This window comes from Parasteatoda tepidariorum, chromosome 3 (assembly GCF_982258835.1).
Source record: "Parasteatoda tepidariorum strain Cologne lab strain chromosome 3, Ptep-v5.0, whole genome shotgun sequence".
Classification (NCBI taxonomy): domain Eukaryota; kingdom Metazoa; phylum Arthropoda; class Arachnida; order Araneae; family Theridiidae; genus Parasteatoda; species Parasteatoda tepidariorum.
Window position 1 is genome coordinate 35,003,320 of NC_141757.1, and position 14,422 is coordinate 35,017,741.

At 32.3% G+C, this 14,422-nt stretch overlaps 1 protein-coding gene across 2 annotated transcripts in view; it reads left to right on the forward strand.

Annotated features, from left to right (window-relative positions):
• LOC107449821 (cell adhesion molecule Dscam1) overlaps positions 1 to 14,422 on the forward strand; it is a 383,590-nt gene that overhangs the window by 310,083 nt on the left and 59,085 nt on the right. For both annotated transcript variants that reach the window (XM_071177996.2, XM_071177997.2), the window contains exons 10-12: positions 4,685 to 4,972; positions 7,926 to 8,051; positions 13,949 to 14,122. In XM_071177996.2, coding sequence (XP_071034097.2) covers positions 4,685 to 4,972; positions 7,926 to 8,051; positions 13,949 to 14,122 — 588 coding nt within the window. The remainder of the gene's footprint in view (positions 1 to 4,684; positions 4,973 to 7,925; positions 8,052 to 13,948; positions 14,123 to 14,422) is intronic.

Genomic DNA, 14,422 nt, shown 5'->3' on the forward strand with positions numbered 1-14,422 from the left:
TTCGTTTAGACAGAATGGGAAAAGGATGGTATTCTAATTTGTTTATGAGGGTGTTGATTCATCGTTTGCAGTTTGGGTTTTGCTCGATGGTATTTAGTATGTTTTGAATCAGTTTTGCAATTATTTATTTTATTTTAAATATGGCAATCATTTCATTTTGATATATTCAGATACTATCTACAATAATATACTGTACATTTCACGGTATTTAATTGCAGATATGATTTTTTATGAATTTTTAACCTTTTGCTTAAGGCTGGTACAACATGTGAACCACATGTGATGGTACAACATAGTACATCGTAAGCAAAGGGTTAAATGAAATGAAACTTAACGAGGAATACCACCCGGCCACGTGCTTACGTATACACTTGGAACGTACTTCCAAGCACTTGGCACTTGGTACGGGCTTGTGGAAACACTTCTTTCTTCTTCCTTCGGTTCTTAAAACGTTAAGCATTTAATTTTCTCCCAAGAATGTAATTTTTTTCTCTCCTTTGATTATAATTATAATGTATAATTTTTCATAATGTTTCGATAAAGAATAATGATTAGCATTCATAAATGCCAATCGTTGTTATAATTTCTGTAAATGACACGTTTGTAATCTGATACAACTGTTCCAAGTTGGCATTGTATTTCTGGTTCAATTGTATATTAATATGTATTCTAACAATAATAAAAAATCTTTAAGAAATATAGATTTCATCATTTTTTTCTTACTTGAAAAAATATTCTTGTTTTTTAACGAGTCTTAAGATTATTTTTCGCTTTTCAATTTCCTTTAGAACTTATTTTTTTGAGAATTTTTTTTTATTAAGTACTCTATAGTTCATATTCAAAGTAATTTTTTATAAGATGACATTAAAATTTATAACTTTAAATGTAAACCATGCAGGGCCTGGTTTTCATAAGCGTTCAGAGCCATTATAAATAAGTTTCATTTTGACATAATCTCATCAGTATTTAAGGTCATTAATAACATTTATGAATCTGCTATTATAATGATAAGAATGGTTTTTAATTGCATTAATTTATTAAGTGACATTTATAATTTTAGAAACATTAATCTTTCTCATTCAATAAGTGCGTTTTTCTTTTTCCTGGAGACGATTAATTACCGTGTAATGGGTTTTAACAGGAACGATAACAAAATAAATATGAAAAGTAATTTTTCCTTGATAAATTGTTTCTGCTTAACTAGGGATTTATAAGTACAGGAAGTGAGTAATATAATTTATTTCTTAATAATATTTTTCAGATCATGATAAATAACATTTATTTTTAAAAAAATATATTCACGAAATATGCGTGTATATTTTAAAAATTGGAATTGACTTTTCCAGAGAAATATCCATCTTTTACACTATGGCCGATTACCAGCCCTGGCTATCTCAGGCAGTTTTAACCATCGTAATTTATCAAATGCTACAACTTTCCAACTATGAACTCCCACATTATTCACATACTTTTCTACATTATCTAATCATCTCGTATGTGATATGCCTCACTTTTTCCTTTTGACTTATAATAAATAATTCTCTTTACAAAAAAAATTACTGGGTTCTTATTTTTATTTTATGACCATCGTTGAACTACCTATATTCAACTCTGTATCCATGTAATTTTGAACCCAATCCAGAAGACAAGGTTGGTCAAATAAAGATAGACATTTGCCTTCGTGGAAGACTTCTTGATTGAACTAAACCATATTTGCGTTACATGGAGAGGAAAACCAGGAGAACCTCAAATGGTTAGCCTAAAGACAAGGGGACTCTAGCCCATGATCCGTCTACCACTGAGAATATTTTACGTCAGCACTGTGGTCGGTGCGAGTCGGGCGCGGATTTCGTATCGACCAGCCATCGCCGGGATTCAAATCCGGTTCACCTGATTATAAGGCCTCTATCACCTGTTCCCCCATGGATCTACCTGGTTTTTATTTTATTTTATATTTTTATAACCGTCGTTGAAAAGCTGACCCATTTTTGGGTTTACGACTACTAATGTACAAGGCAATAGCTTTGTAATTTTGAACCAAACCAGAAGACAAGGAAACTCCTGGATCAAGACCCTCAGAGTTATGATTTTTTATGGGAACGTGGAGGACTTTGAGACTCGACAGATTTAACTTGCATTAGTCACCATTTTCCACACGTGGAGTAGTCGGCCAGCTGGTATACAGCCCACGAATTCTTGGACATGGGTCCAGTGCCCTACCAACCAGGTTGTCCAGGCCCAAGAGACTGGCCCATGGACCTGGTTCTTATTGTCATATCTATTGATATGTCCAAGCCGTATCATCTGTTGAATCTTTATAGTTGTTTCTCTGAATTTTTTGAATAACAGAAAGCCAATTGCCTGATTACTTACTGCCCCAAGAAGTCTTATCACTACACTTCGTTCAAATATAAGTAATCAATTTTCTTCTGACATGTCCAAAACTCACTTCCATTCAAAACTATTGGGCTTAAAGAGTTGAATGGAATGTTATAAACTACTACTGAAATGTAAGTTAATGTATTCTCTTTTTACAACCCGAATATTTGTTTATAAAATGAAACTAACTATTCCACCAGGAATAGAAAGTTAAACATTTGATTGTTGGGCAAAGCTGAATAAATCTAGGACATCTCTGATACCGAGTTATAACCCGTGGCTCACCAAACCTATACTGTATGTACCACAGAACTGACATACGAACCAATAGGACTATCGTGGGTTACATCTGTAGCAAGTTTTCGTAAACTTTTTCTTAATTAATAGAGAGATTTAAACTCACATCACTTTTCTTACCGGTCGACAAAAAAATTATCAATCATCAAACAGTTACTAGTAGCAACCAATCAGAATGCATTTCTATTGGAATGGAAATGAGGAACGATCAATAGAAATAGTGCAAACAGCTAGTTTCCATTTCCAATCACAAAATTATGGCAGTTCATCAAATTATTCAACTCTATGTGGGTGTAACGTTGGTCAGTGGAAATTAGGAATTCTGGATGCATGAGCTACTAACTTCATTGTAGAATCATGCTTCTAACTCGATGTGGCTCCCAATTCATAAGAAGAAAAGAAGAAGCCTCAGCTGAAATAATTGATTGCTTATTCCGGTCAAAAATGGTAAGTATTGATATGGATGACAACACGCCTTCCAACTTTTTCAGTGAACTTGCCTGTGGAGAGTTCCAAACAAATTTATTCTTTGTGGATAACATAAAAATCAGAGTTGGCGTAATATCTGAAAATCGTGAAATAACTCTTGTTTAATAATTCGCCATTCCAAGCAGTTGTTTCAGTTCAGTATCGTTTGATGGGATGCTGAAATATATGGATTTTACCTTGTCCTAATATGGATGTATTCCTGCTTCATCGATGACATGGCCAAGACAATCAGCAATGACCTCAACCATGACTCATTACCAAGAACCCCAGACGAGTATATCATCCATGTGATATATAATATCAGAAAGACCTTCTAAGGCTTGGAATACCCTACTCTGAAAATGTTCTGTTAAGACATATTCGCGCACTTCCATCTTTTTTTCTGACCACAACCGCGGGAGAACACCAATGGCTAGGTCTTCTACCAGCTAAATTACATTTAACTGCTGCACTTTTTTTATCTTTAGTTTAGTTTTCTCCAGAAGTGGCATAGGAATTCGGTGATGAGGTTAAAGCATATCACCATTACGTTCAACTATTCAGACTCTATTCAGAACCACTTGAAAGATCTTTTAATTTGCATCTTAAAGACTGAAAGAAAGAAATATATTTCCGGCTATAACGCCCATGACCTATGTAATCGCATCTACTTGTTCTTCTTCCTACTCTTTTCAATTAATTCAGTCCAAAAACGTAGAAATCTCAGCTTCCTTATGGGTCATTCTGTCGAAATCAGAAATGAAAAAGTCTCCGGCGATGTTATATGATGTGCAAGAGCCGTTTTTGTTATGGCGATGTAGACTTAGAACATCATATGCGAGTTGAAACATTAATAATTTTGGTTTTTTTTACCGCTGCTACCATGTAAGGTTCTGTATCTTTCGAAATACTGCTAGTAAAATAGATGAGAATGTAATAGCATCATGTACATTTCAAATTACTAGTATCGCGTACATAACAATAAAAGTTAGATATTACATTTATTGTTGAAAAGAAAATAATATAAATATTTATATGCCTTTTTTATGCAGACAGGCTTTATGGCGGTTAGGGAGCTGACTTTATGTCAGAAAGGTCTCAGGTTCGAATACCTCTCCAGGCATGAGTGTAATTTCTCTCCCTCTCTCTCTCTCTCTCTCTCTCTCTCTCTCTCTCTCTCTCTCTCTCTCTCTCTCTCTCTCTCTCTCTCTCTCTGTTCCGTCTTTCTCATACTGCTGGTGTGAGGTCGATCCATTTATATGATGCCCACGAAAAGAGATCAACAATACAGTACGTAAAGTACAACGATGGTCATTTGAAATAAGAAAAAAATATTCGCTTTTCCTAAAATGGGATAAAAATTAACTAGTTTATTTTATTGATTTAAAATCTGATTAAAATGATTGAAATATATTTATAAAATTAAGCTAGGAAATAATAGCGTTACAATTATAATAAGATTTTTAGCTTCAATGTTCTTGAAAGAGAGCAATTTTTATAAACATTTTTATTTAAAATTGTTTTTTTTTTTTTTTTGCAGTATCGCCCGTGATTGATCCCCACTTCTTTCGAGAGAGTAACACAGTGGACGAGGGGGCCAGAACAAAGTTGGTTTGCATTGTGACCAAAGGGGATCCGCCTCTGCGATTTCATTGGTTGAAAAATGGATTACCTTTCATTGCACACGGTGACACCACTGTCCAGACAACCGAAGATTCATCGATTGTTGCTTTCAAGAGAGTCACGTCAGCCGACAGAGGGATGTACACCTGTGTTGCCACCAATGTTGCCTCTTCTGCCAACATGACCATGCAACTCATAGTCAATGGTAAAATTAAGAGTGTTTCAGACACTTTTTATAGGTATTTTTTAAATTAGAATCTGTGGTTGTAATAATCATAAATTGAAGTAATTAATATATTCCTAATTAGGTTATCTACAATTTTACCATAACACAAACAAAACTCATTAAGATCAAAATTCTCTAATCTCTCTTAGGAAAAAAAGGCTTCAAGATAACTACATTTTAGGATTACCATATTAATAAAGTGATTTGCCTTATTGGTGAATGGACAAGGGCATACTTATCAATAGAAATTTCCTTTGCTTCATCTCATTATACTCGATAAAAAGTCAAAGTGCTGAAAACAAGAAGCTCATTCTCTTGACAACTGTATTCAAATGATGAAAACAAAACAGAATTTAAAAAGAAAACGCTTAGTTGCCTACCGAAAATAGAAAAAATTATAAAGGAGAAAAACAAAACATTGAAAACCGTGGTACAGAGTCGAAAAAAAGCATGGTTTGCAACGAAAAAAAATAGAAAGGAAAATAATAGGGGAAAGCAAAACAAGAAAAATCATGATAGCCGAAGCTAAGGCAACAATGTCGCCCAAATGCTCTAGAAACATGCCGAATTTTTTTCCCCATTTCCTTTATAAGGCAAATGAATTTTCCATTAACAATTATATTTTTTTGAGCTGCTTTGAAGATTTTTGATTTCATTCTTTTCAAGAGTAAAAATAAGTTCATCATCATCCACTGAGTTAAAATTACAAATTTGGCGCTATTGCAATTAAGTACCTACGGTAGGGAGCAAAGGTTAGAAGACGATATGCTTTTCTGTTCTAACTGTTTGCGTAAGAAAATTTTTTTAATGATGTATATTAGTAGTTTGTAGCTTTAGTTTTCCTACATGGGAGGCAACTAATAACAGACTTGAAAAATATTAATCTAACAAACACCAAGCTAAAATTTGAAAATGGGAAATCAAACATTTTGAGACGATTCAGTTTTTTTAAACTATGATTGAAATTAATCTTCATAAAATAAGAAATTTTAGAAAATATTTTTGCTTTCATGAATACTGCACACCATCTGTGTGAGTAACTAAACAAACAAGGCATTCTAGAGTGGACATAGGTATTTTAGCTCATTCCGAGCAAAGATCCTGAAACAGTTCTGCTTTTGAAGAATGTTTCTGCACTCTGTCTTTTAATTCTCAAAGGTGCTCTTTTGAACTGTGGTCAGGAAATTGATTCGGCCAGTTCAAAGTCTTAACATTCTTAGTTGTAAATCGGCAAGTTACAATTTGCGAGGTGTGAGTAAGTTCCTCATCCTGCTGCAACATCCGTCAATGAGGCACCTCTTTACGAGTATAAGATAGCATGTGAACTTCTAAAATGTTTTTATAAAAATGTTGATCGATTGTTCCATAGATGTGTACGAGGTGGCCTTGCCATTATGATAGAAACCTCTTTCAAAACAAACCGATCCGTTTCCGTGTTTCACTATTGGCCGTTGCTATCAGGAATCCATTCTGATGCCTTTTGGACGAAGAATAAAACTTCTTCCATCACTGTGCAAAAAAGATTAAATTGGGATACAGCATTCACTCCAAGGGACCTTCTATCAATTTTTAGTTGATCATGCTTCATGCTCCTTTGCAAATTTGAATCGGGCAGGAACCAGTTTCTTTACAAAAACCCGAGCACAAAATTCAGCTGCATTCAGACGACATCAAATGGTGTGTTTACCCACTACGTTTCCATGTACGGTGGCCGTCTCTTTGTAGATTTGATTAGCGCACTTGTCTGGATCAGCAACCTATATTTAATATTTATGCGTCTTTTTTTTTTCTTTTTTTTTTTTTGCTCCTGATCTTGGACGATCGTGCTTTATTTTTCCATCTTTCGACTTCTTTGCTATGTGACCAATGTCTGATTTTGGAATTCTAAACTTGGTGGCGATAGTAGAATATGCAAGTTTTTTGATTTCATGCCTAGACGGTGTACCCCAGTCATTAAAACAAAAGGGTGTGCAACGAAGTATTAAAAATTTGCTTTACTTTTTTTTTCTTTATGATGATTAATTTCAATCAAATTGTAGAAAAATTGAATCGTCTCAAAAGTTTTGATTTCCAATTTCCAAATTTTTGTTTGGTGTTTGTTTGGTTAAATTTTTTCAAGTCTATTATTAGTTGTTTCCCATACAGCATGACTAAAGCTACAAACTACTGAGTTGAATCGTTAAGAAGTTTTTAATTACAGAAAAAATGTCATCTCAAGGAATTTTGCCCCTTACTGTACATGCTATTCACTAGCCAATATTGAAATTGTTTAATCATTTACGTATACGAACTGTGACTGATTTTTATAACTGTAAAAGTCCATAGTTCTTCAGCTTAACGTCAGAAATTACAAACATCTCACATAACTTTAAACACTGCATTCAAATCAAGTTTATTTTAACACAAGTCTGATTATTTTGGCAAAAAAATTTCATTCGTTGTTTAAATTACCACAAACTTTTGAAAGAGAGAAATTTTATCATTGTATCATTATAAACGCACAAACCGAAATGTATGGAAATATATGTAAAAAGAACATAATTTTTTTTGTTCCACCTTCTTACGGTTTAAAAAAATGAAAATAAAAACAAAAAAAATAATGATCAATAATAAATGTAAATCAACTCAGTATGTCTTTGACTTAGAAATTTTTACAAAACGCTTTAGAAAATACTACCAAAATCATCACATTCAAAATCCAATGTTCACAAAATCTTTTAGGACGATAAACTTATATACATTTAATTCACACTAATCATGTCCAAAAATTAATTCTGGAAAATACATTACTTTGAATAGTTTCATGATTTATTTAAAATATTTAAAAATTTGTTCGAATATAGACTAACTTTCTGAATGTTTCATATTTGTATGTAAAAATGCTTTTCAATTAAAAATAATTAAGTGGAAGTTTCAATCTTGCCTTTTTCAGTTCCTCCTCAGTGGACTGTTGAACCTAGGAACTCTAGTGTTGTACTAGGGAATACTGTGTGGATGGATTGTGCCTCAGTAGGTTTTCCTGCCCCTAGTGTTCTATGGAAAAAGCTCATCTATACAGGTACTGATAAAATAATACTATTTTTTACATTTTTCAGTAGAGTATTTTTGCTATTTATTTATATATATATATATATATATATATATATATATATATATATATATATATATATATATATATATATATATATATATATATATATATATATATATATATATATATATATATATATATATATATATATATATATATTTTATTTTCTTTGAAGGCATAATTAGGCATAATTAATTTTTTTCATTTGAATTATAATTCACATTTATTGAAACACATTTTAAAAGAATTACTATAAACATATAAACAAAATAAACGAACGCTACCACGTCAATGCTGACGCAGCGAATTAAAAATACTATTAAATATTAAAGTATGTGCAAGAAACTTTTTTGATCAAATAGAGCTATAAGCTAGGAAATATTACTGATGTTTTCGTTAAAATATTTGAAAGTTAAATCGCCTATAATAAAATGTATAAAAATGGCACACGCTGAATACATCAGAAAATTCCATTTCATTTTTCGCTCATCCTACTCGAACGGTTCGTCGTAGAATGTTCTAATGTCGATGGTGATCTTCCTCAAGCTTCGAACTATCCTAAAGCCAAATTTCATCGCTTTGCATATATATGCTATACCGGCACCTCTAATAAAGAAGAACGGTAATACTGATTAATGAACCGAGCTTTCTCCCGAGTTCAAGCTTTAACTCCCTAATTATTTCAAAAATATCTAACCTCATTTAAATTTATTTGAAATTAATCACTCTAGTTTTGCAAGGAATGATATATAACCTTGGTATCTGAAAGTATATCATTCCTTGCTAAATTAGCCTGATTAATGGAACTTTCTTATTTCAATGTGTCACTTGAATAATTGCAGAAAACAGGGAATTATATCAACATTTTGAATAGAGAAGAATAGTGAATCAGACTAATTGAGTGAAGATCGATTTTTTTCCCTGTCACTATTCTAAAAATATCAAAGGTTATTTCAAATTGTTTGAAATAAATCAAGTTAATTGAGCAAGGAATGATAGATATCTGAGTATCTGAAAATATATATAGTCATTGCAAAAAGCTTAAAAAGCATGATGCTGTAGTAGTCTTTTCCATTTAGCATTGCACATTGAAAAAAGACGTCGATGGTTTGCAAGCAGTAGTTTTTTCTAACTAGCCTTATACATTTTGACGTTAGAGTGATTCTTTTAAGCAATAGAAGTTTGAGTGAAATTGAAATTAAAGCTCCAAAGAGAGCAGCATTTTTTTCTAAATATTTTGAAACCATATTAATGTCACTGTTGGTATAATTTGTTGTTCATTACATTATATGACAACTATTTAACAATTACACACAATTTAATTTAATTAACATTTATAATCTAATGTAATTACGCTTATAATTATTTGCAAGCTTTTAGATTATATTTCATATTTTATTTATAACGCATTTGTGGGTTAATTATCCTTGTAGGCATTTTCTATAAAGCAAATCAAGTCCCAAACGCTACAAAGTCTTTATTATACTAACTCGATCTCCCGTCTTTATAGAATCGGTGAGTGAAAATGCTGATAATTAACTTAAAAAGGTAACAACTCAAAATCTTTCAGTAAAAGATAATGATATGATTTTATGTGAGAACAAAAATGTTTTTTTAAAGAAAACATCAATAAACTAGAAGCTTAACTTCATTAATGTCAGAGAAATAAGTAATAAATAAAAGAAAACTTCCTTAATATCTTTCTCAACTCACAAAACTCGGAGCGGAGGGGGGGGGTGAGGATGCAAACAACAACCTCAGTGCTACGTCAGTGTGGAAAATTGAAAGATTAAAAGAGAACTAACGAGTTTAAGCGTTTGTAAATTATAATTAATGTCACGAAAGATGTTAAAGAAAAAGAAAATCGCGTCTTAACACGCCGAGTTTCAGTGTGCACTCGTTTTTATTCGATAAAAAAAAGTATTTATAAAAACAGCTTTTTTTGCACATGTCGATGAAAGTATAATAAAAAGTACGTGTTTTTTTTAAGATCCTCTATTAAAAATTTATTTGACAATTTTTTTTTATTTAGTCATTTTAAATCATTAGAACCGTTTCCTTATTAAATTATTCCAAATCGTGGTAATGTGATTAGTGTAGCGTTAAAAACTAGAATTCAAAAAAAAAGAAAGAAACTAAAAACGTATTTTACCTTTGGTATTAAATTATCTCAAAAAAGTTAACTTATTAAAATATGTTGAATAAACATCGTGGCGAGGCTCCCTCGGGTCTTGAAATTTTCAAAACAGAGTTAAAATGAATTTGAGTTAACAAAAACACGAATATTTTCCTTTTTAGGAAAAGAAAAATATCTGTTTCTGACTCAAGCAGAAGTATAATATTTTTTTAAAAATTATTAGGCAACATTTTAATTTTAATGAAAAACATTTTTTTTGGAATAAATATAGCGTAAAACTAAGTACAAAGCAACTATTTTTGCATATAAACTTTTAAAAGTGTGTTTGTTTATGAAAGAGTTTCTTTATGACGTTTAATTCTAAGAAAAACATAGTTCAGCACGATGTTTTTCGAACGCGTTCTATATTTAATTTCAGTTATAATAACAAATTTTTCCTGTTTATAAAGTTGAAATGTTCCGTGTGTTTTTTTATTCAAATGAACTGGTGGCACAGTCAGGGAGGTTCAGTTTTGTTAAATAGTTTTTCTTTAAAGTACCTTCCCCGAAATGTATTTTTGGGGTACTTTTAAAAATTGTATAAACAAAAACTATGTTCCTCTCTCTCGAAGAAGAAGAAAAGTAATAAATGATAATCAGATGGGAATTATGTATTCCTTTTTTCTATTTTTAATAACGTGTTATATGTAGTTCGTTTAAAAAGTTTTATTTAATTTCATTCGGATAGTTCACTTATTTTCGAGATAAACAGTAGAGCATTATTGATCCGAAATCTTGTTCTAAATTTTAAACAGACAAAATATAAAAAGAGTATAATTTTTTAAGTTCAAACGACATTTTTATGAATAGATTTATTAGCACCTCATCGGTAAATTGGATTTGAAGATACAAGTGATGTTTTTACAGTAATTTCCTTGTGTAGTGATATTTTTGATCACAAAATCTCATTTGATGAGGGGAATAGAATTGTTCATAACATTTCGCAAATTATACCATTTTAGCAATTGTGGTAGTTTTCATAACATAGATGGCGCTAAATAACGTTCGGTTACTGACTTTTTAAAAACACAGATACATTACTTCTACATCTTTGAAATGTCTTGCGAAATCTATACAATCATGAGTTACGCAAAAAAAAATATTTGAACAATCAAACAATATTATTGTTATGAAATACTACGGAATCCTAATCAATTAATTGGTTTTTGGTAGTTAAGTTTTGGTTAGTTACTTGAACCCCCCCCCCCCCAAAAAAGTGGAAGACGAGATGAATTGAAGCTGCGGAAAAAGAAGAAAAATACCTTAAATTATATCCGTCGCTGAATAGCCGACCCGGTTTTGGGTTTACGACTACTAATGTTCAACGCCGTAGCTTTGTAATTTTGAACCAATCCAGAAGACAAGGAAACTTCTGGATCAGTAACCCCCAGAGGTATGATTTATTATGGAAACATAGATGACTTTGTGACTCGACAGATTTTGAGTGCACTAGTCACCATTTACTACACGGGGAGTCTTCAGCAGGTGGGGATCGAACCCACAACCTTTTGTACATCAACCCAGTGCCCTACCAACACCTACCTGGCTATCCCGGTCGCAAAAATGCCTTAAAGTCATAGATATCTTGGCATGATGAAGCCTAGCATATAATAGTGGGATTTCATAAGCCCAGCATTTAATAACGACTAGTTAGGACCACCTTGATCTGTAATAAACTGGCATGTTGTGAAGAAAAACATACTAATTACTACTGTATTACACAAAATGGTATGCTCTGAAAAAAGTTTCGGTTCAATTTTTGTAAACGAAAGCTTAAATTAATTTTGTTTCCAAATAGTTTTTCAATTGTTGTTGTTGTTGTAGTTAATGTACGTCGCACTAGAGCTGCACAATGGGCTATTGGCGACGTTCTGGGAAACATCCCTAAGGATGATCCGAAGACATGCCATCACAATTTTGATCCTCTGCAGAGGGGATGGCACCCCCGCTTCGGTAGCCCGACGACCTACGAGCGAAGTCGAGCACTTTACGGTAGAACAGTTTAACGAGGACCAATACCACACACTCTCGGTCCCTTCGCAGACTAATCCAAGTGGTCACCCACCCGCACACTGACCGCAGCCAGTGATGCTTGACTTCGGTGATCGGCTGGGAACCGTGTCTTAACGATCATTCCACTGCAGGACAAATAGTTTTTCAATACAATCTGAGAGAATTCAGTAAAATTCAGAGTATTTGTTATTATTTTTGAGGATTAGATTCCTACTTTGAGAAAAAAGCCCGTAACTTTAACAAACTTCAGCATAATTAATAGAGTTCATTGTTAATTTATTAAGCCAAACCCTTTCTTTGAGAAAAATCCAGTGGTCGTAATTGTTAAGAACTTCAAAACTGCCAGAGTTCAACGTTAATTTATACGGTTATAATATACATTTATATGGTTAAGCCTCTTAACTCACTTCGAAGGTGTACACTATTTCCCATGCTAGTTACTACAAGGTCGCAAAGGTCATTGGTTCGATCCCAGCCTGCTTCAAAGATCACCATTACTGTGATGTTTCTGCATCACACGTAAGCAAAATTGCTTTTATCTTAACTGCTTTAACTCAGTAGTTTTGCAGTTTGTTGTTCGCAATGAAACTTTTTGAAACAAACGAGTTCAGTTGTTTTAGTTTTGGCTCTCTTAACCACGGTGGCACTTCAACCGAAAAAACAATCGATCAATTTAAGGGTTGAAATGCCACCGCGGTTAAGAGAACCAAAACTAAAATAACTGAACTCGTTTGCTTTAAAGATTTTCTTTTCGAACAATAAACTATAAAACTGGGTTAAAGCAGTTTAAATAAAAACAATTCGGAACACGTGTGAAGCAGCAACGTTATAATTACACTCGACATTAGTGATTTCGGTAAAGAAAAACTTATTTTTACGATTAGTGATTGAAGCACTTTTTGTCTGTCACTGACCGTAATAAAAAGTTTAAATTTTCTATATTGTCATTTTTTGGCAATTTTTAACTAAAAAAATTAATGAAAAATATAAATAGGCGTAATTCATTTTATTCATTTATTACGTGATTGTTAAAGATTTAATGTATCAGCTATTTTTAACCGTATTAAATTTAATAAACCTTATGCAACTCAATAAATGAAAGCGTCAGCAGAAAAACGTTTCCCTTAAATAGAAACTATTACTGGATCTGTTTTTTCTGTATTATTTCAGACAGCAAACGTGTTTGTTACAGCCTGCTGAAGAATAGAAACTGAAATTTGTTATTTTGTAACATATATTTATTAGAGAACATCGTTTTGCATCTTAACAGTTTTAACTACAGTTATGACCCACCTTTATTCTATTTAATTTATGCAAATACTGGAATCACTAGAATAAAAGTTAAAAAAAAGCAATTTTTTTCTTCATTATTTCCCTAAAACCTTAAAACGTGCGAAAAATATTAGAATAACAAGATTCTCAAAAACTTGAAACGTTGCATTAAAAATATAACTGAAATTCAGTCGACTTATTTCCGCTTTCAAACCGTGTGGATTGCATATTGATTTTATTGAATATTTAATTACCTTTTTTATCCTTTTACTACGGTTACTTCAGATATATTTGCTCGGAAAATATTTATGGTTTATTGAATGCTATTTTTATCACTGGTGTAATTTATCTTTATAAAAAGGGATCTAACATTTCTAATAAAGTGAGATGATGATCATTGCAGAGAACACAGCTGGTGATTTCACTTATGTGCATTCCAGTCCTAGAGCTCATCGTTACAACAACGGAACATTAGTCATCTCGGATGCTGAAGAAAACGATGCGGGTGCTTATCTCTGCCAGGCTAATAATGGAATCGGAGCTGGACTCAGCAAAATTATCTCCCTCCAGGTTTTGGGTAGAAATCTTCTTCTTCTAACATTACTTTTGCTTTGAGTGTCTTGTATCTTTATATAATGTAACAAAAAAAGATAGCCATCAGCTATACAAAACACAGTGGAATTCTTATAATATAAAATAACAGACAGCAAAAGTGACAGTCAGCTTTGTATAATACAGTGCAGTCTAAATTGTATAAAAGTAACATACAACTAAAGTGAGAATCGGTTTTATAAAATACATTGGAGTTTATTCAATTTATTTTATTTATTTTATTTTATAACCGTCGTTGAACAGCCGACCCAAATTCGGGTTTACG